Source organism: Stylophora pistillata, chromosome 1 (assembly GCF_964205215.1).
Source record: "Stylophora pistillata chromosome 1, jaStyPist1.2, whole genome shotgun sequence".
Taxonomy (NCBI): domain Eukaryota; kingdom Metazoa; phylum Cnidaria; class Anthozoa; order Scleractinia; family Pocilloporidae; genus Stylophora; species Stylophora pistillata.
Genome location: NC_142519.1, coordinates 53,329,014 through 53,350,251, shown reverse-complemented (window position 1 = coordinate 53,350,251; position 21,238 = coordinate 53,329,014). Strand labels below are relative to the sequence as shown.

Below are 21,238 nucleotides of genomic sequence, written 5' to 3'. Positions count from 1 at the left end.
GAGAGATGATAGCGTAGCAGTATCCAAAGCTCTTGTTTATTGTTATTGAGATATTTCAATTCGTAAGATACACACTTTTTTCTTTTATTGTTTCAGTTTGCTATCAAAATTTGATGAATGAAGTTTTTAATTACGCGCCTTTTGGACAGACTGTTCGCATATAAAATGTAAATGACATAACTACGCGAGCGCGCGTTTGATGCCAAACAACAAAAGTGAAAAGATTCTGAGCGAAGTGAATGGGCCCCTTTTTCTTTTTTGTACAATTTTGGAAATGATCGTTTTTCAGTACAATGTAGTAAAAAATTGAAACAAAAGAACCGCTAATGCATTTTTTGTTGTTGTTGACTTCAGGCGCCGCATAAATTACGACACAAACATGGTCGTGATCTGCTGCTAATATAACCAGTCAGACTCGAGAGAGAAGCGGAAATAAACTTGAGCGGTGTTTTTTCTCGTAATTTCCAAAGGAGCAGTTACTCTATTTTCTCAATGTTCTCCAGCCGGGTTATCCACAGTGTGTCTCCTGTGCGCGTGTCACTTACTTTCTCGCGAGTTATTTAATGCAGGCCTGGATATTTAAGGAATTAACAATGCGGGCTATTTTCGTAAGAACAAAAACCGAGTGTCTAAAATTAACTAATTCCAATCCTATTGAATAGGTTTAAATAACACATTTAGTCTCTTAACTTGATACTCTATTAGATAAAGAGAACAATCCTTACAGAAAGCAATAATGAAAGCCCAGAAGGTCCTTTTGGACAACATCTTCCTGTTTTCTGCTGATGGGCTGAGGGAAAGTTTGAAGATCGAGTAGTTTCAGAATATACTCAAATGTGATATATCTTATTAGAGGTTTTGTTGTGTAGTATTGCTGAGTGTTTTTACGAATTGTGCCGAATTTTGACGAGCCCGAAGGGCGAGAGATTTATTATCCAACACGCCAAATTATTATTTCAGCGCGGGCGAATTTCGCGGATAGTTCTGGAGTACAAATATCGCGCGTGATATTTGTACTCGTCTCGCACATTATTTGTAATCTATGAAGCATATTTGGATAATAAATATATCTTATTAGACGTTTAGTTGTGTGGTATCGCTGAGCATTTTAACGAGTTGTGCCGTATTTTGACGAGCCTGTAGGGCGAGTCAAAGTACAAACAACGAGTAAAAATACTCAGCGAGGCTACACAACAAAATGTTTGATAAGAGATTTACTATCCAACAAGCCAAATTGTTATTTCAGTGCGAGCGAATTTCTCGGGTATTTCTGGAGTACAAATATCGCGTGATATTTGTACTCGTCTCGCGTGTTATTTGTACTCACGAAGAACATTTGGATAATAAAGTAAAGTAATGGATAATGCATTTTTATCCAGGTGAAGCGCACTGTATGTTTGTGGAATCTCATAATACACGACAGGTCTCAGATGTCAAGTCTGTCTTTCTCACAAAGAAGTTAAAAATGATAAAATGTAGCCATATCATAATCGTCATGTATTATATCAATTTTTGAAGAGACTGCTGTGCATATCTGAAGCTTTAACGGGAACTTCTCTGAACCATAATTCAGCACATTTGACAACTGAATAAGAACGATTCATGTTGTCACAATATTATGAAATTGTCCCTAAACCGGAAAAGAAGGTTGGTAAAGAAATTCTTGAAAACAGTAACTTCTCCCCTACCTTGCGATTACATTTTCTCCAGTGATGTAATCTTCAAAGGTGTCTTATTCTTCTACGGTGTTTCTGCTTTATTCGAGCGCCAGAAAGAACGTGTCGCGGTAAACAATTCACTGTATAAAAAATGTGGACATATTGTTGTTATTATCCCTGCGAACAAATTCTAAATAACCACTAAAAACGTAGTGTGGGAAACAGCGTTAACCAGTTTTAAAATTTCTGAACTTCGATTCCTTTTCTGAGGATTGGGCGAAGTGTTTGAGGACAGGCCTGAGTAACTACGAATTTCTCTATCAGCCCTTCAAACGTTAAAAATTGAGAGGTAGTAATAAATAATTGTCATGTTTGAATTCCATGGACGCAAAAAATGTTTCTTTTTTCCTGTGGAATTGAAATATCATCCTTCACTCGGTTTTTTAGATATCATAATTCACTGTCATTTAATCTTATCTTTCTTTGTACATTTTAAATATCAAAAAGAAATAAATACCTGAGATATATTTTCGCTGCTCCCTCACTTCGATTCAGATCGAGTGCCTTAAAACAGCAATGACGTCATACACTAAAAGCAGGCTGCATACGGCTTTTCCAGATCATTATCTTAAAAATACATTCTTATGAGTGAGTTTTCCATTCATTTCAAGCCACTATGGACGACATCCTCAAACATCTGAGTTATAACGTCAGCAATTGTGCCTTTAGCTAGTTTTGCATTTCTATCATATAAAAGGTTTTGTCAATTTTACATGGCGTGAGTCACCAGCTTATTACAGTTTGACAACGAAAAAAAAAAACCGTTAACATTTTATCCAAGAGAGGCTTCTTAAGGGTTTTTCAGTAATTTAGAAAACATATCAATATAGACAATACAGTAAAACCTGCAAACTTAGGAAAATTGAATTGATCATTTTGAGGTATGCTGTCGCCACGGAGATAGATTTTACGTCTTTTATTCTAAATTATACTGAAGATGTTAGCCGAGTTTATGAACTAGACCCAGTTTTCTTGCCTTACGTCCAAACATATTCAACACAGATTTTGAAATCACATGTATGATTTGGGATCAATTTGCACTCCACTTCGTTCGTTTACCATTATTAGGCAAGATGCGGCACAGTGACCACGAAATAGCAAATGACAACACAGTTTACATCTTATTGCTAACAACTACAATAACAAAAAAATGATTTACACTTAACTCTTTGAAATTACACTTGGACAACAGATGTTATGCCTCGATCAATTCAAAGCTTCAACATCGCCTCTTGTGGGCCAAAATATGTATTAATGCCCGACCCAACTGCCGGATATCATGGTCATTTTGTTTTCGGGAGGTGGGGAGGGAGATAAAAGATAAGATCAGCGACAGCAACCCAATCCTCCCTTGTTTTTGTACTCCTCTTCTACTGTCGCGCAGTTTAATATCACGTTTTCTTTTACCAACTGAACACCTTGAACCGGCCATAATTTTTCTATGAGGCTTTCTAACATAAATGAACTCAGTACGCATCTTCTGATTGGTCAATTCAGTTTCCAAGCGGATGCTTTATTAAAGGGGCCCGCATTTGATCGGTGACAACTAGTTATGTCATAAGAGCAATGAAAATCTTTTTTCCGGGCTCTAAAACGTGATCAAATAACTGGGAATGTGAGAAGAGACGAAGGCGAGTGATTTTTAAACTTCTTTTTTTAAGTTTTTTATTTAGGTTCTTACAGCTTTTTTTGAAAGCCTCTCTTTTTCAAAGCTTTCTTTTCGGTTAAAAACAGCTTATCACATATTTGAGAACTAAGATGTCTCGGCGCTACATCGTCTACCACTCATTTATGTAGTTAGAAAACACTTCTCGAACTGAAATCAGGGCTCTACAGGACAACATCGAATTGAACTTAACAAATAACTTACACTATCTTTGAAGCTTTTCCTGGTAAAGAGAGTTATCACATAAAAAAAGTGTGCTAAACTAGTAGGATACATTTGAGTAAAGCCGTACTTTCGGCCTCCTCCGCAGCCATGGACAACTCTAAATCACCAAGAGATTCTTCATCTAACCACTCAGAAACTTTCTCTTTTAATAAAAATTTTTGCCTTGCATTATCAACGCAATAATTCTCAAGTAATACCCCGCCACACATATGTTTTCCACTCATCCTGGCTTGTGTTTCATCCTGACAAATCGCATTATTTGGTGAGAGGTCAATTCCCGCCGTTTTATTTAATTTGGTTTTGTTGCTTCTCTCGTCTGATAACTTCCATATTTCGTTCATGTAATTCTCATTATCGTGACAAGATTGTAACGTATGGTTGTTGTGATCCCTAAGGCTTCTTGTATGTGAAACTGCACCCTCGCTATCCCAACTGTGGTGTGGAATCTGAAGCTCAAGCAGTAATGCATCGTCCAAGTCATTACCGATGTCACAATCACAAACTTTAGGTTGCGTAACACAACCACTATTGTCAAATTGCATTACATCTTGTTTATTTCTTGAGACACAATCTTCGTTCATGTTGTTCTCCTTTGTATTTAGCATTTCTTCCATTTCATCATTCCTAGAATCATTTAGCCTCTGCTCGCATTCAGATAACAGCTTACAAAGCTCTTGGTCATCAAAATCATTAGTTGAAAACTCGTCAAACTGAAAAACGAAAATAAACGGTTTTAAAGATTTTTAAATGAATTAACAAAAGAGCTATGGGATTAATCAGCGTAAACTACACTTCATGAATCGGATTCAATTTTTTTACACAGGAGAGTGATTATTCAATTACCTCACAACTTGACAACGAATTGATTACCTGTGGTATAGGCTTTTCTGAAAGTAACCACACAATAAATGGTTTGCAAATTGCTTTTTTTTTAACATACGACAGTAGGCTATGACTAGTTTATATGGTAGAAAGTCTTTTATCCCCTCAATGCTTCCACAAATAGTGCAACCGATAAAGCTTTCCCAATGTTTGGATAATTAATGGATGAACGTGAAATTTAGCTAAGCACTTCCCGCCGTTAGGAATAGACTCCAGACTTCTCCCCGATTATTTTTTAAGGCTCCATCTTTATTTCCATAATTTTGCAAAGTCTGGAAAATTTTTCGCAAAAATACACACCTTTCTTATAATTTTAAGAGTGAGCGTCTCTTGACTATCTTTTTGAAGGACTGTAAAAAGCTTAGAACGATGCTGGTAAAGATTTGAATATAGATAGATAGATAGATAGATAGATAGATAGATAGATAGATAGATAGAAAGATAGATTAGATAGAAAGATAGATTAGATAGATTAGATAGGTAGGTAGATAGATAGATTAGATAGATAGATAGATTAGATAGATTAGATAGATAGATAGATAGATAGATAGATAGATAGATAGATAGATAGATTAGATAGGTAGGTAGATAGAAACTGAAGGTTACTTCTCCAGTTCCTGGAAAAAACCCTGGCATACTTTGCATTTCAATTGGAATCTGCGTGAGAACTCTCCATGAATCGTTCTTCCGCATTCTCGATTTTTAAGTCTGCTCCCCGACAAATCCTAAAATATGATGTGTTTTCGGCAGCCAGAACATACCAGGGGAACGATAGTCAATCCCTCTACAGTCGGGGTCGTGGCATTTCTGGTAGTAAACACCAAGTCTCAAGTCTGCCACAATCCTAGTATAAAAAAATTAACTGCGTGTTGGTGTATTTTCCATGATCATTGATTCACCCTTCTTATAATTCATGGACGATATTTTGTTTATTAACCTCATTTTCTTTCAAGGGAGTTTGGATAGAACAACATAAGCACCATGCAGTAGAATCGTCGTGATCCAAACCCGAAGTAAACACATTGTAAGGCAAAGAAAATACATGCACTTTATGTGATAAGCTGAATAACACGTGCAGTCTGATTGGTTCTTACTTATGATCTATTAGAGGACAGACGCATAGATGACGTCACCATTTACATTATTTGCTCTCTAACAATATAAAACAAATATTTTTCGTGATGCAGAAGGTCTGTACAGTTATAAATCACAGAAGACGTTCAAATGTGGAAAGACTCTATGTTCTTACCACATTTTGACGTTACCTGTGATCTATTACTGAACAGATGCACGGAAACAGAATCTGCCTGTTAATCATTACTGAAAGAGTGGCTTAATGGCTTACATCACGTTATTACTCTTGTGCGCTCTTCCGATGTTTTCACACCAACGGTTATTAATAACATCATAAGTGATTAACTTTCCTGTTGAATAAAAAGAAATTTGTTTGTTTAGACCTTATCTCTAGAAATCCTCTCCACTCATCACAGCCTGATTCACTGAATTTGAAAGAACAGCTGATCTCCTGTTCCTTACATTCCTTGTCCAGAGGCACGCCTCAGACTGAACTGAATGTATGCACAACATAAATATTGATATAATGTTCCTATTATGTTCTAATGCTTTAGAGATCAGTAATCCAGTAGCATCATCCCAGATCAAGCTAAAAATAAACAGCACCAGTCAATACTTAAAGACAAAAAGAAAAAAAATGAAAGAGAGGAACTGTCTCAGAGACTTAGAGGCTTCTTTGAAGGCGCGGTTTAGACAAAATGTAGTTTCGAGATTGTTGTTCAACCAATCGCGCATGTTTGCCTCTAATCGTCTTTGTAATAACCTACTTTTTTGCTTGGCTCACAAATAAGTGATATGTGACTCGCCTGGAAGAGCATTTAATGCAAAAAGTAGAACTGATTGCGACTTCAATTCCTAAAGATGACTCTTTCATTGACAAACGTATAATCCACATTAACAAAGATTTCGTAATACATAGAAAGGCAAAAACGAGCGATATAATATCCCGACGTTTCGGCGACTTCATGGCGCCATGATCAAGTAACCTTGATAATGGCGTCATGGAGTCGCCGACACATCGGGAAATTATATCGCTCGTTTTTACCTGTAAACGTTTAATCATTAATATATATAAATATTTTTCATATGTAAAAGCTTCTGTCTAAGACGGTACCTTGTGGAAAATAAACCCATCTCCTGATTTGACCCTGTACTCCACCCTTGGTGAGAACACTTAAGATAAAGTTGTCAATTTCAGGATAAGGGGAGTGTTCATATCCATGCTGAGAAAGCGAACCTAGCAACAAGGAGAAGAATTTAAGTAAAGACAAACTTCCTTCTTGTGATCAACTTTCTTTAACATCACTGAAAAAAAAAGAGACGACAGGAGAGGTATAGAATCTGCTCCAGCTAACACATAGGTCAACAATGGGCTCACAGTCCGTCAACTTTTAGCTGACTGTTGTTTGATTGTCGGCTAACTGTCTGATCACTTTCGGCTAAATTTCCTTTGATCGTCACCTAACTGTCAGTCTAAAATGGGCTAAATGACCAGCAAGAAAGCCCTTGTCAAACGCTTCAGTGCCAGGGTTTCTTTGCCCGCAGGAAAATAAAGACTTGAGCAACGCGAGATGGCAATCGGTCTGCAAGGGGGTTAAGCACCAATACTGAGAGCCAGAACCCTGGCAAACCTCTCCCTGACTTGTCTTAAATCTTCCCATCGGCAGAAAATTACTACAGGGCCGTATTTACTCAGCGTTACGTCTTTACAAATATTCTTGATAGGCAATTAACTACAAAACATACTTGAATCGCGTGCATCCATTCGAGAAGATCTTTTGCAAAATTTCTCACAGCTGCCACATGTTAATACTTTGACATCTTTTCCTCCCACTTGCATACTGTTTGATAACGAAAAGGATTACAAAACAGAAAGAAGCGCTAATTATATAGACTGAATTAATTTTGAAAAAAGTTACACCGGGTGAAGACTCAGATTTGTCATCACACTTGTCAAACAACTTGTGTGCTCACCTGACATTGGATACTAGTGAATCAAGAAATAGCAAGTACTCAGAATCTTTGGAGAAACTTCCTTTCACATTTTTGAAGCTAGGCTGTTACGTGACAAACAAGACACGAAAAGTGTGGTCAAACTCTCTCCATCTGACATGTGTTAATAATAAAGGCACAACAGAGAATTCCTTCATTACATACCTTATAGGTGTTCTGTCTGGAGAGAACCAGATGAGAATCTTTTCCTATCTTTGTTGACTTGAAAATTCGAAAGTTTCTATTTCTTGTATAAACCCCTGAAAGTTAAATCTAGTGAAGTCAGCAAGTGACAATTTTCTCATCTGCACAAGATCAATGCAACATTTATGTGACTTGTATTGGCTTCTGATTTTATTTTCTTATTATTAAACACACCTTGGTCACAGAAAATCCCCAATTCACCTTTTCCATCCTTCACAATAAGTTCTCTTAGTTCTTGCAGGTCAACTACAAAGGCAAATGAAAGTGCTACAATTACTTTGTGAATTTAGCTTCACAACAAAATTGATTTTTTTTGTGCATGTGCTCCAGACGAGAACAGCGACTCTCTCCACTTTGGGGTAGAAGAGGTCATCAGGAAACTCAGCCAAGTGATGAAGATTACCTGCCAACACATCAGTCAAATATCTATGCCAACATTGTAATGACTAGGTGGCATACTTTAAGGCTGTCAGAGCCAAGTTATCTCAAGGCACTAATTACAAAAAACCACACAAGCCAATAAGTCACTGTATTTTACAAAATTTAATGAATAATTTTTTGTTCGGTAAACCTCTAAATAGGATAGTAAATGTAAAGGAAACCCTCACCTAACTAATCTTTGTGTTTGAAAAAGTCTCTTGAAGTGTTTTCTTTTCCTTACTTTTGTTTCTTTTTAAAAATTTCTGAATATGCTTCAAATTTCATTTGCTTATTTTGGGAGACACTGGTTGTTTCTTATATTTTCCATTAAAATTTGGGCAGAAAATTGCTGAACAAGCAGCCAAAAATTAATCTCAATGCACACACTTGCCATTTGACAGCAGTGCTTTACCTTCCAAGGACTAGCTACAGAAACCTGGAAAAGCTCTGGTAATGAGGGGCCATAATGGTCACAATGCAAATTCTCTGTTTCAGTGTGATGAATTTAAACCATACTAATACCAAACATCAATAATATAATAAAACTGACTTTGCAAACACTACACAATCAGTCCAAAACTGCACCTGAGGTAAAGGTTTCATGTTGTGTCTCTTCTTGTATTTTTGCATTAATTTCAGATGTGTGGACAGAGCCATTTCCAGTCAAGACCTCACTCAATGGCCATGTTCGTTGATAAGAGTCAGAACCCACATCTTTGTTTGCAGAAAACTCAGAACCAACTCTGAGCTTCCTTTCCAGTAATGTGCAAATGTGTCTGACAAAGTTTCCTGAAAAACAGAGTTCTTGATCAAAATCAAAAATTGTCTCAATTGAGTAATACAGTATTATACACAACTTCATGTCTGGATTAAACATAGCTAAGGCCACAAAAATTAAGCAGAAGAATAAGGCAGTCAGAGAAAATCCATTTTCTGAAGGCTAATGAAGACCTTAAAATTCTTCCACTACAAAACAAGATAACAGCAATAAATCCTCAATCCTTCAAATTATCTGCAGAAGTACAGACTCTGAGTTACTTAAAGTAGCATAATAGAGTAAATATTTTCTGTGCCACAAACAACAGCATTTTACCAGCATGAATGTTATCTTTAAATACAGCACAAGGTAAGTGGAAGATCAGATGTCTCGAAAACTTAGAGGAAGTACTGAAAACAAATCAACAACAATTTACTTGTTAATGACTCAGGGGATTACAGAGTAATTATATAGATCAACGGATCAAAATTATTATTTAGAAATGAAGTTCTCTTGCGATTTTGGCAATGTGAATAAATTATAGGTAAAGAGGTACCATGTTAAGGTCAGGGTTTGGTTGGGTCATTGTGACCTAAATTTCCTCTGACAATGTTACTTTATCATCTTAGCTGAACAACAGCAGTGGCCAAAGTCAAAGAGGAAAATGAGAGAAGCTATTGAAACAACAAAAGGAGGCCAAAAGCTTAAAAAAAAAGTGGAAAAAACTGTTGATAGATGAACAACATGGTTGTACTTCAGCATGACGCACTGAATGAAAGAGGAGCATTTCTCTTTGGAACATCTGAAAAGACCAAACCAGGCTCTGGAATAAAGTATCTCTATACTTTTAAAGTGATAATTATCATTAAAATTGTTGGAATCCCAAGTATCTTAGACCTCAGGAATACTTTCACTTCCATTAAAGAGAGCAACTCAGTTGATCAATTACCATTTTTTAATCACCAGTATATCATAGAAAATAGTTATAGCACTTCACAAGGATAATAAGAAATCTTATCTGAATCATGCATTTGCATGGAAAAAACCATGCATTTGCATGGAAAAAACCATGCATTACTAGACACTAACCTTGAATCCAAATCTATAATATATTTCCTGTTACAATCAACACCATAAATGTTTTTCAGGTGGTGACAAACATACTGAAGAAGAAAAAAATATTCATATTCATTCCATAATAATTTATGTCCTCCTTTTAATGCTCCCCAGGAATGATAGATCAGGCTAGGGTTTAATGCTCCACAGGAATGACAGATCAGGCTAGGGTTTAATGCTCCACAGGAATGACAGATCAGGCTAGGGTTTAATGCTCCTCAGGAATGACAGATCAGGCTAGGGTTTAAAGCTCCACAGGAATGACAGATCAGGCTAGGGTTTAAAGCTCCACAGGAATGACAGATCAGGCTGGGGTTTAATGCTCCCCAGGAAAGACAGATCAGGCTAGGGTTTAATGCTCCCCAGGAATGACAGATCAGGCTAGGGTTTAATGCTCCCCAGGACAGATAGATCAGGCTAGGGTTTAATGCTCCCCAGGAATGACAGATCAGGCTAGGGTTTAATGCTCCCCAGGACAGAGAGTTCAGGCTAGGGTTTAATACTCCCCAGGAATGAAAGATCAGGCTAGGGTTTAATGCTCCCCAGGATTGAAAGATCAGGCTAGGGTGTTACGTGCACGAATGACCAACAAATCTCCGCTAACAAAGCATACATAAAAATAGACTCCTGAGTATGATATAAGGCACGCAACAAAAATGTAACAACAAGCAGTTACCAATTTTAACTATTATTTAATTAGTTTTACATTGTCTAATTTACTTAGGTTAAGGGTTAATCCTTCGCAGTAAAGCACTATTTGAGCAATAGTGAAAATCAGACCTGAAAAAAATTTCAGGCCTGTACGGGATTCGAACCACTGACCTCTGCGATACTAGTGCAGCGCTCTACCAATTGAGCTAACAAGCCAACTGGGAGCAGGCCATCAAATCAATTCGATATAAACCCGTGGATGATAAATCAAACAACAACAAACATATGAAACATATGTGTGAACTGCGGTTATGAGACGTATATGAGAACGATCCTTCGCAGTAAAGCACTATTTGAGCAATAGTGAAAATCAGACCTGAAAAAAATTTCAGGCCTGTACGGGATTCGAACCACTGACCTCTGCGATACTAGTGCAGCGCTCTACCAATTGAGCTAACAAGCCAACTGGGAGCAGGCAGAGGTCAGTGGTTCGAATCCCATACAGGCCTGAAATTTTTTTCAGGTCTGATTTTCACTATTGCTCAAATAGTGCTTTACTGCGAAGGATCGTTCTCATATACGTCTCATAACCGCAGTTCACACATATGTTTCATATGTTTGTTGTTGTTAAGGGTTAAGTTAAGCAGTTCATAAAGCAGGCTTACAATCCTTCATGCCGTGTAAGTGTTCCTCGTCTTGATCAACTTCTAATTCCAACATCCGCTGACTGAAGACCACAGTGCTTGGCTTTCTTGATTCATGGCTTTCTTTCCGTGTACACAAACTCTTCCGGAGGACTTCATAGTGAACTCTAAATTCTTTATCTCCTTCCTTTCTCGGCCATTGTCTTTTTCTTCTCTTTCTTCTCTCTGGATATCGCAAGGTCAAAAGGTCATAGCCTTGTCACATCATAGCTTCCACAAGTTCAGTCAGCAAGCGACGAGGGTAAGCCCTCGGGCAAATCCTTTTTGTACTTCTCACAAGCCAGCTTTTATACATTTACTTTAGTTATCTAGAATGTTCTATTACTATTTATAGCGTATTACAAGTTGTACCATTTTTGGAAACTGCTGAGTCTCATGAAAAAAGTTTCTGGAATATTACAGATTATAGATAATTCTAGAAAAGTCTGGGATTGCATGACAGATTCAGTAAAAATAATTTGATCCTCGTAACAAGGGTTTAATGCTCCCCAGGAATGAAAGATCAGGCTAGGGTTTAATGCTCCCCAGGAATGACAGATCAGGCTAGGGTTTAATGCTCCTCAGGAATGACAGATCAGGCTAGGGTTTAATGCTCCCCAGGACAGATAGATCAGGCGAGGATTTAATGCTCCCCAGGAATGACAGATCAGGCTAGGGTCAGAGCGGAGAGCGGATGGCTCCATCCGTAGAACTCTTTAATAGACTGAAATGGATTCCTTTTTACGAGAAGTGTAAGATTGACAAAGCGTCGATAATGTTTAAACGAATCCATGGTGCACTACCTAGCTATTTAAACGAGCATATTTCGATCAACAACTCAAGACATTCAAGAACTACGCGCTATTCAAACTTTAATGTACTGTGTCCCAGATATAACAGGGAAACTGAAGGTGGGCGCACCTTTCTCGTCACCGGAACCGAAATTTGGAACGAGTTACCACTACACATACGGATGGCGGACAGCATAAGGTGCTTCAAGCACAATATGTGGACTAATATTTTTTCGCAGCAACAATTTTTAAGTCATTTTTGTGTATAGTTTCCTTTTTTTCATTCTTACTAGTTATATTGTATATATTCATACATTTTATTAGTTTCTTTACTTATCTTGTAGTTATATTATATTATATTAGTTTCTATTTTCATATTGTATTATACTAGTTTTTATATTGTAATTATTTCTGAGTGAGGGCCACAAGTTTATTAGCTATGCTATTATGCATTACCCTCGTAAAATAAAGTCTTTATTAGGGTTTAATGCTCCCCAGGAATGACAGATCAGGCTAGGGTTCAATGCTCCCCAGGAATGACAGATCAGGCTAGGGTTTAATGCTCCACAGGAATGACAGATCAGGCTAGGGTTTAATGCTCCTCAGGAATGACAGATCAGGCTAGGGTTTAATGCTCCCCAGGAATGACAGATCAGGCTAGGGTTTAATGCTCCCCAGGACAGATAGATCAGGCTAGGGTTTAATGCTCCAAGGAATGACAGATCAGGCTAGGGTTTAATGCTCCACAGGAATGACAGATCAGGCTAGGGTTTAATACTCCACAGGAATGACAGATCAGGCTAGGGTTTAATGCTCCCCAGGAATGACAGATCAGGCTAGGGTTTAATACTCCACAGGAATGACAGATCAGGCTAGGGTTTAATGCTACCCAGGAATGACAGATCAGGCTAGGGTTTAATGCTCCAAGGAATGACAGATCAGGCTAGGGTTTAATGCTCCACAGGAATGACAGATCAGGCTAGGGTTTAATACTCCACAGGAAAGACAGACCAGGCTAGGGTTTAATGCTCCCCAGGAATGACAGATCAGGCTAGGGTTTAATGCTCCACAGGAATGACAGATCAGGCTAGGGTTTAATGCTCCCCAGGAATGACAGATCAGGCTAGGGTTTAATGCTCCCCAGGAATGACAGATCAGGCTAGGGTTTAATGCTCCACAGGAATGACAGATCAGGCTAGGGTTTAATGCTCCCCAGGACAGATAGATCAGGCTAGGGTTTAATGCTCCCCAGGAATGACAGATCAGGCTTGGGGGTTTTCACTGAGCAAACAACTCATAGAATTCTCCAGTACAGCTTTTTACAATACAGAAAACAGTCCAGTATTTGTTCTATGTTATCTAATTTGCTCTATAGCAGAAAAAAGCAGGCCAGCAGAAAAAATAGATATCAAGTTATTTACTGGCGTAGATCAGTCCATATGAGAAAAACTGTACCATAAGTCTTGAGTATGAGCTGAGGCCTTTAGCCTTGGGTGGTGCTCTAGACCTCCAACACAGTTTTTCCCTTTATTATGCAGACCTCCTCCCACACACATTTACTCAGCAATGGAAAATATTCTCTCATTCGTCTGCACTTACTCTCTTGTCGTTAATGAACTGTCTTTTACTCACCTTGATGAAAATGTCTACCATACTGGCTCCATCCTTTTGTGGATTAAATTTGGTTTTGAATTCCAGGTCAAAATACAGTCGACAAGCAGCCCCTATGATTATTCAAAGGTCAATGATATTGCAACAGAATCTTAAGTGTAAGACATCAAACCAACTCCACAATATAGTTGCTACCAGACTTCCTCATTTTAAAGACAACAATCATTCACTCCATCAGGGCCGGGTTGTTCAAACCTGGGTTTAGATAAACCAGGGTTAGTGCAAATCAAATCAGATTTTAGATCTGAAAGCTTTTAAAAGAACTTTAGTACAATTCTTTTTGTCAACAGTTTGATGACTGAACATCCTTCAAAGAATAAAGAAAATTATCTGTGGTGAGTAAGGCTTTTGAACAAAGGAACAAAGAATCTTGATTAAAATTTAACCCTGGGTTAGCGCTAATCAGCCTTTGAACAACTGGGCCAAGACCTCTATTTTATTATCAACAACCAAAATGGCCACCTCCTTCATCTCAACACTATTTTACCAATCTAGAATAATTATTTTGCCGTCTCAGTTTTCAACAGTTTCACTCCTAATTAACTCCTTAACTCCCAACTGAGTGACCATAACAGAATACCTCTCTACAACATCAATTCAATATCAAGCAGACAACTGATGAGAATAGTCAATCCAACAACAAATTCTCTAAACTAACATCACAAGAATTGTAAAGAGTACAATTAGGAGGCTTACTAATAAGATCTTGGGAGTGAAAGCACAAAGTCTATGAATGGCTATTTTAAAAATATGTATTAAACAATTAAATTATACACTGATTTAAGAGTACCTTCTGGTATAACTTCATAATAATTTCTGTCCTCTGGTGAACATATCCTACCAAGTTCAAAAAAGAAATAACAGGAATGACAAGGAAAGAATAAGGTTTTTGTTTGTCTGTTCATTTGTGTGTTTGTTTTTTTGCACTTGCATCAACTTTCTTCATTTCAAGCTATTTGGTCATTTTGAATTTAGGATCTGTATAAAGGTCAGTTGAACTCTTCTTTGGTCAGCTTCACCTACCCTTACCACCAAGCTTTTGCACTGCCAGAAGTTTTAAATATACCATGCCTTGTAGGGGAGAGATGCAGGGCAGGGATGCAGGAGATGTGCACCCCATCCCTCTGAGATGACCTGCACTTTTCTTACACCTGTATAAGAAAACTCACCAGTTTGTTTGTGTTGGAGAAAAACATGAGACAGGATTGAAAAATGTATGTCTGACGCCTTGAGAATGGTAGTTTAGCATGGCTGTTTCAAGCAGTAGCCCTTCTTTTTGTCAGTGCAGACATCAGCTGGGTCATTTGTTAATGGTCCCATTGTGTCTTGAGAAAAACCCTGGATCCACCCATTTGTGCATTTTTTGCAGATTGCTAAGAACTGCAGTAAAATAAATGTGATACCTGACCTTGTGTATTTGTGCCAAAAATATGGCAAAGTTGCAACAATATAGCCACGTTTTCCATCACAGTCTTTCTCTTTGGCAAACACATGAACATCCTATCCAGTAAAAAAATTAAATTTCACCATAAAATGTGCTATTAGTTACAGTATTTCGTTACTTCCTATCCTTGAACTAGTTTTGCTTTATGGTGAGAATGAACCCAAAAGTACAGTGACTGTAGAAAGAGAAAAACAAATCCAAAAAAACAGCTACCTAATTAAAAGGTAAAAACCCAGTTACTTCACTTGCATTGCAAGACATTCTTCCAGAAACAAATAAAAATTTAGGTGAAGTAACTCTGCTGAATAAATTATGGAATGGTTGAGGCACAGAAAGAAATTAATGTTCTAAGATGAGAGGTAAACTGTAAACCTTCACTAATGATTGTCTGCCTTGGTGTTTGTTAGGAACAGCTACGTCAAATTTGTCAAAGGAGAATTCTTATTCTAAAAAATCTTGAGAAGCTGATGTTTTGTTAACCGTTGAGATTCCATAAACTGCAGGTATGTTTTTCTTTGAGGATTAGAATTGCCTTTCTGAGTGATACTAGGCCTAGACCTGCCAATCACAGTGAATCAAATAGTTGAAGGAAGCTTTAAGAAAGTTATAATTTTGAGGTGACAAAAAAATATATATATAATATTACGTTTGCTAAAAAGTGTCTCAACTCCCAGAAATGAGAAGAAATTAAAAGAAACTTTTAAACCTTTAGCTCACCTACCTCTTGACAAGTCTCGAGGTAATCAAAGGCAATCTGTTGTCGTGGGAAAGTTTCAAAGATAGGTGGAGGGTCGTCTATCCTAAAAAACATCATCAATGTTAGGGACGTAACTTCACAACTGAGTTGTAATTTTAATTACCAGCAAAGATAAGAGTAAAGCTGAACATGCAGCATAGTGGAAGTGACAGAGTAAGTCTTTTCTAAAGCAGCCATTACACCCACTAGAAACACATTAGACATTCAGTCTTTTCTAAAGCACCCATTACACCCACTAGTAACACATTAAACATTCAGCAGCTATAAAACCTCAGAGGACAGGCCTAACTTCAACAGCAACTAAGAGATTTAAAAAGTTCAGATCACAATGAGAAGGGGCATTGGGATTTCTGGTCTTGCAGTTTTGGCTATTTTTTAGACTGGTTTTCAGCTTTTAGCCGAAAAAAAATCTGCTTTTCGGTTTTGGTGCTCATTCCAGTTTGCACATTTTCCATTTCTTTTAACATGGTTTTGGGTTTTTATCAAAAAATTCCAATGGGTTTCGCATTTGGTATCAGATATGGTTTTCGGTTTTTCCTATTAGGTTTAGGTTTCCATTTCTCTTGTCTCACTGCATTAGGGATTTGATAACAGGGATGTGGAAATTTAAATCATTTTGATGGTTTTACATATGGTTTTCAGCTGTGATCTGCTTTTTTTTCTTTCTTTTTTTTTTGCGGTCTCTAATAGACCCCAATACCCCGATGCAACATTGGTTCTACCTGCACACAACCTCATGGTCTTGGAGTGATGTACTTTGAGGAGAAGGAAGTAAATAGGAAGGAAAATATAGAAGTCCATGCTGGCATTTTAGTGAGATTCGGAGCATGCTAGGTTGTTTTCTAATCATTATCATCCCTTTCCTAATTAATTAAGTTAATAAAAAAAATTTCCCATTAAACTCCTGGTTTATATGATCATTTTTATCTTTATCTTTATCTAAATTGTTTGGTTCACTGATTAATTATAGCATAATCGTACATCTTAATTTGGTGACATATTAAATTTTTTTAAGCCAAAGGTGTAAATTGGAATTGTGTAGGGACCATTTGTAACTAAAGATGACGCGAGGGTAGGATTTCCGCACCGCACAGCCCCATACTTATGTATTATGTATTATGTACACAGTTCATGGATAAAAAAACAATGACGAAAAAGCAAATTGCCTTCAGGAAAATGTTTTTAAACTAATAGAAAATTGCAATAAAACATTTTTTATTAAAACATTAGAATACGTTTGACATGCTAGACAGGGACATTTTGGACATGGCAGTAACATCATTATCCAGTCAAAATTATTCAGCTATTAGATACTAAAAGTGGTTGAAACATTTGCCAAAAAATAAATAACTAAAGCTAAACAAAAGTACACTGATTCTGGAACTGAAACTATACACTTAGATACAATGAATATATGAAAGTTCATATTTGAATATATGAAAGTTCATATTTGTATCTGATTTATCATCACGGGTTTATTAAGAATAAACTTAACGGCCTGCTCCCAGTTGGCTTGTTAGCTCAATTGGTAGAGCGCTGCACTAGTATCGCAGAGGTCAGTGGTTTGAATCCCATACAGGCCTGATTTTTTTCAGGTCTGATTTTTGCTATTGCATAAATAGCACTCTGCATCATACGTAACTTTGCACTTAGTTGGTTATAATATTCTAGTTTTTAAATGTGTAAAAATCTCTGCGGGCCGGCCTCTACTTTTCATAGTAGCATTTCACAAACGAAGCTCAAAAATCAGATATTGCCTAAATTGGCAGTGTTTACATCTAATGTTGTCAACAATAAACATTTCACACAAATGAAAAGTGCAAAACTTTGAAAGAATGTTATCTTCTGAGCAATATCCTGAAGAGAAATCTCACCTCTAGCTGTAATATTTTAAAAAAATATCACATGGAAAACTATCCAACGTAACTACAATCATGTAACTTAAATCGTGTACATATCATCCAGATTCCGAGTACTGCACCTTCTTTCATGTGAATTTGAGCAATCCGAAATCCTTTGACGATACACCAATATACTTGTCTGTCATTTGAAACAAAGTCATGTTGAAGCTGGCTGATCTACACGAAACTATCGTAACACCCATCATTTGTCATAAACATGTACATTATCACAATGGCGTGACAATGGCTTTCTCCATGTTTATATCAGGTCGCTCCAAAGAAGAGGAAAAATTGACATTTTTTCAATATTTCAGCAGATTGCCATGCATTCTGAAGTAAAACAACCAAAATAAGAAAAGGGAGGAAAACCTTGATTGAACTTTCATAAACACTGAGAGTGAGAGTATACATGTAAATTGCAACTTGTCAGTGGTAGTACTACACATAAAACCCAGTTGCCACAATATCAATTTGTACAACATATTGCTTCTTTTTACAAAGAGCAGGTTCAAGCAGTTGTCATTTCCGGGTGACAGGAACTGAGATATTTCGAATCTGAGACATTTCGAATCATCTGAAAACTGTTAGAAAACTGTTAGAAAATTTGCACAAGATATGATAAAGAGAGACTTGTCACCGCCACAGTGCAACCGAGTCAGTCAATGTTTCCTTCCATGTCTTGATCAATAAAAAATCAAAACAAAGTTCAAAATGAAAGATTCAATGAAATCATGTCATAATTCCACCTTTCAAACTACTCACTATCCACACACAAAGCTAAATTTGTAGAAAATTATTGTGATAAAATCCCTGTTCCATTTGTTGTAATAAGGCGATACTGAGTTGTTCAAGGCTCACGTGGACTATGTGTGGAAAGAGGTGACATCAAGAGTTAGTATTCTGGGCCGTATTCGAAGTTTTGTCACAAAGGAGGCAGTGACACTAGTTCATAATGCTTCAATTCTTCCCTTATTTGATTACTGTGACATTGCCTGGAGTAACCTTCTACAGCAAGATATAGATCGACTACAGCACTTACAAAATAGATCTGCAAAGATTATTACACATCGCTCTCGCTCATCTTAAGCAATAGAGCAGCTGCAATGGCCGAATCTTCCCAGTAGACGCTATTACCACAAGGCTAAACTCGTTTTTCTCTGTCTTCACTCATTAGTTCCTAGTTACTTTTCATCATATTTCACCAGATTTTCGAATATTCAGAACTATTCCACAATGCAAAGTTTTTTTTTTTTTATGTTTAAGGAAAGTATGAGGCTATACCTACCAAAAGTAAAACAAAATTTTGGGAAAAGGACCTTTCTTTTTACTGGCACAGAAATTTTTAATAAACTTCCTTTAAACATTGTGAAGAGTGAAAACATTCAAACATTCTGCCACCGAGCAAGACATTTCTTTTATCTTAACTTGATATTTTATTTACTATTTTAGGTCCTAACTGAGTTTTGGCTTTGTGGTCTTAGGCTGTTAATTTAGTTTTAAAATCCTAGTCATATATATTATAAATAATTGAGAATTTTGATGTAATTTATTTTTAAGAAACAGGACCCCTATGGAAACCAGCCTTGTGCTGAATGGGCTACCCTGTGTAAATAAAGTTTTACTTACTTACTTCAAAATCTCCACTTTGTGATAGTTTTTGCATGAGTGGTTGATTTTGATTTTACATGCATTACTACCACTGACAAGCTGTGATTTATACTCTCACTCTCAGTGTTTACGAACGTTAAATAAGGTTTTCTTCTCTTTTTTTTTGGGTTGTTTTTACTTCAGAATGTGCGGAAATCTGCTGAAACATCAAAACAATTAATGTCCATTTCTCATCTTTCTTGGAGCGACCCGATGGAAACTGTAAACTTCATGGAGAAATCCAGCGTCACGCCATCATGATAATGTACATGTTTATGCTAAATGATTGGTCTTAAGATAGTTTCGTGTAGATCAGCCAACTTTAACATGTTTCAAATGACAGACAAGTATATCGGTGTATCATCAGAGGATTTCGGATTGCACAAATTCCCATGAAAGAAGGTACAGTACTCGGAATCTGGATGATACCCACATGATTGTCATTACCTCGGGTAGTCCTCCATGAGGGTTGATCAATTGTTTTTAAATATTAAAACTAGAGGCAAGATCTCTCTTCAGGATATTGCTCAGAAGATAACATTCTTTCAAAGTCTTGCACTTTTCATTTGTGTGAAACATTTGTTGTCGAGAACATTAGATGTAAACATTGCCAATTTATGCAATATCTGATTTTTGAGCTTCGTTCGCGAATTGCCACTATGAAAAGTAGAAGCTGGCCCGCAGAGATTGTTACACATTTAAAAACTAGAATTTTATAACCATGAACTACCTGCATAGTTTCAGTTCCAGAATTGGTGTACTTTTGGAGAATTTTAGACAAACGTTTTCCCTGTTTTACCCTACAGCAGAAGTGACCAAAACTGTACCAAAATAAATAATCTATTGGTGTGTTCACATCCACTCCAAGGGAAAATAGAATGCATCAAGGCAAAGATGAATGATGTCACTATGTATGGTAGAAGTACCAATCTGTAATGTTGCATGTAGCTTGAGATAGACAAATAAACATTTTGCACTTCTTTTGCGATATTTTTTATATGAAAATGAGGCTCCAGGCCTCGAACAAGCAGCCATTGTTAACATGGCAACAGGAGTGTTGCAACCTTTAACAAGGGCATTTTTGTGCATCCCCACTGAGTGCCTCACCGCATGCAAAATTTGAAGGGGGGGTAGAAAATCTTCATTCCCCAAGATGTTTGATTCTTACCGATGAATAACATTTGCATAATTCCAAACGTGGTGATGATTTCTGTCAAATATACTAAAAAGTTGGGCGTACCTTTGACGTTTAAGTAAAATCGGGTGATCTCCGAATTCCCTGGCACATCTCTCCAATTTACTCATCTTTTTTTTCCAAGCTTCATTCGTTCTACAGCCAGAAAATTAAACAAACTAGTAGTAGTTGTAAATGAAAATCAACACAACAGCTGATTAAGTGACGTGCAGGTACCTCTTTGAATTGTCCCCATAAAATGCCCTCGTAGTGACTGTACTTTCTGCCATCTTATAAGTACGTATCCATCACGATCGTGTTTCTACTCGTAGATGCTAAAACTATCAATCTACCACACGAAAACGCGAACCAAACTTGAATTGTCGTCTGCCTCCCGTCTGCCATGTTTTTCAATATTTCGCGCGGTATACCGCTCGCCAGAAGTTATGGGAAATTTTACCATAT

The 21,238-nt window shown here is 37.1% G+C and overlaps 1 protein-coding gene across 1 annotated transcript; it reads right to left on the bottom strand.

Annotated features, from left to right (window-relative positions):
• Positions 1–3,354: 3,354 nt before the first annotated feature.
• On the bottom strand, positions 3,355–21,186 carry LOC148743087 (DNA-directed primase/polymerase protein-like). The gene is made up of 18 exons (XM_088762376.1): positions 21,011–21,186; positions 20,840–20,929; positions 16,016–16,094; positions 15,259–15,350; positions 14,641–14,687; positions 13,812–13,903; positions 10,028–10,101; positions 9,275–9,348; positions 8,767–8,970; positions 7,936–8,007; positions 7,723–7,817; positions 7,540–7,622; positions 7,312–7,406; positions 6,680–6,802; positions 5,837–5,915; positions 5,253–5,335; positions 4,453–4,496; positions 3,355–4,319 (listed from the first exon to the last, which is right to left on the bottom strand). The coding sequence occupies exons 1-18, from the start codon at positions 21,061–21,063 to the stop codon at positions 3,642–3,644; spliced, it is 2,157 nt and encodes a 718-aa protein (XP_088618502.1). The 5' UTR covers positions 21,064–21,186; the 3' UTR covers positions 3,355–3,641.
• Positions 21,187–21,238: the final 52 nt, after the last annotated feature.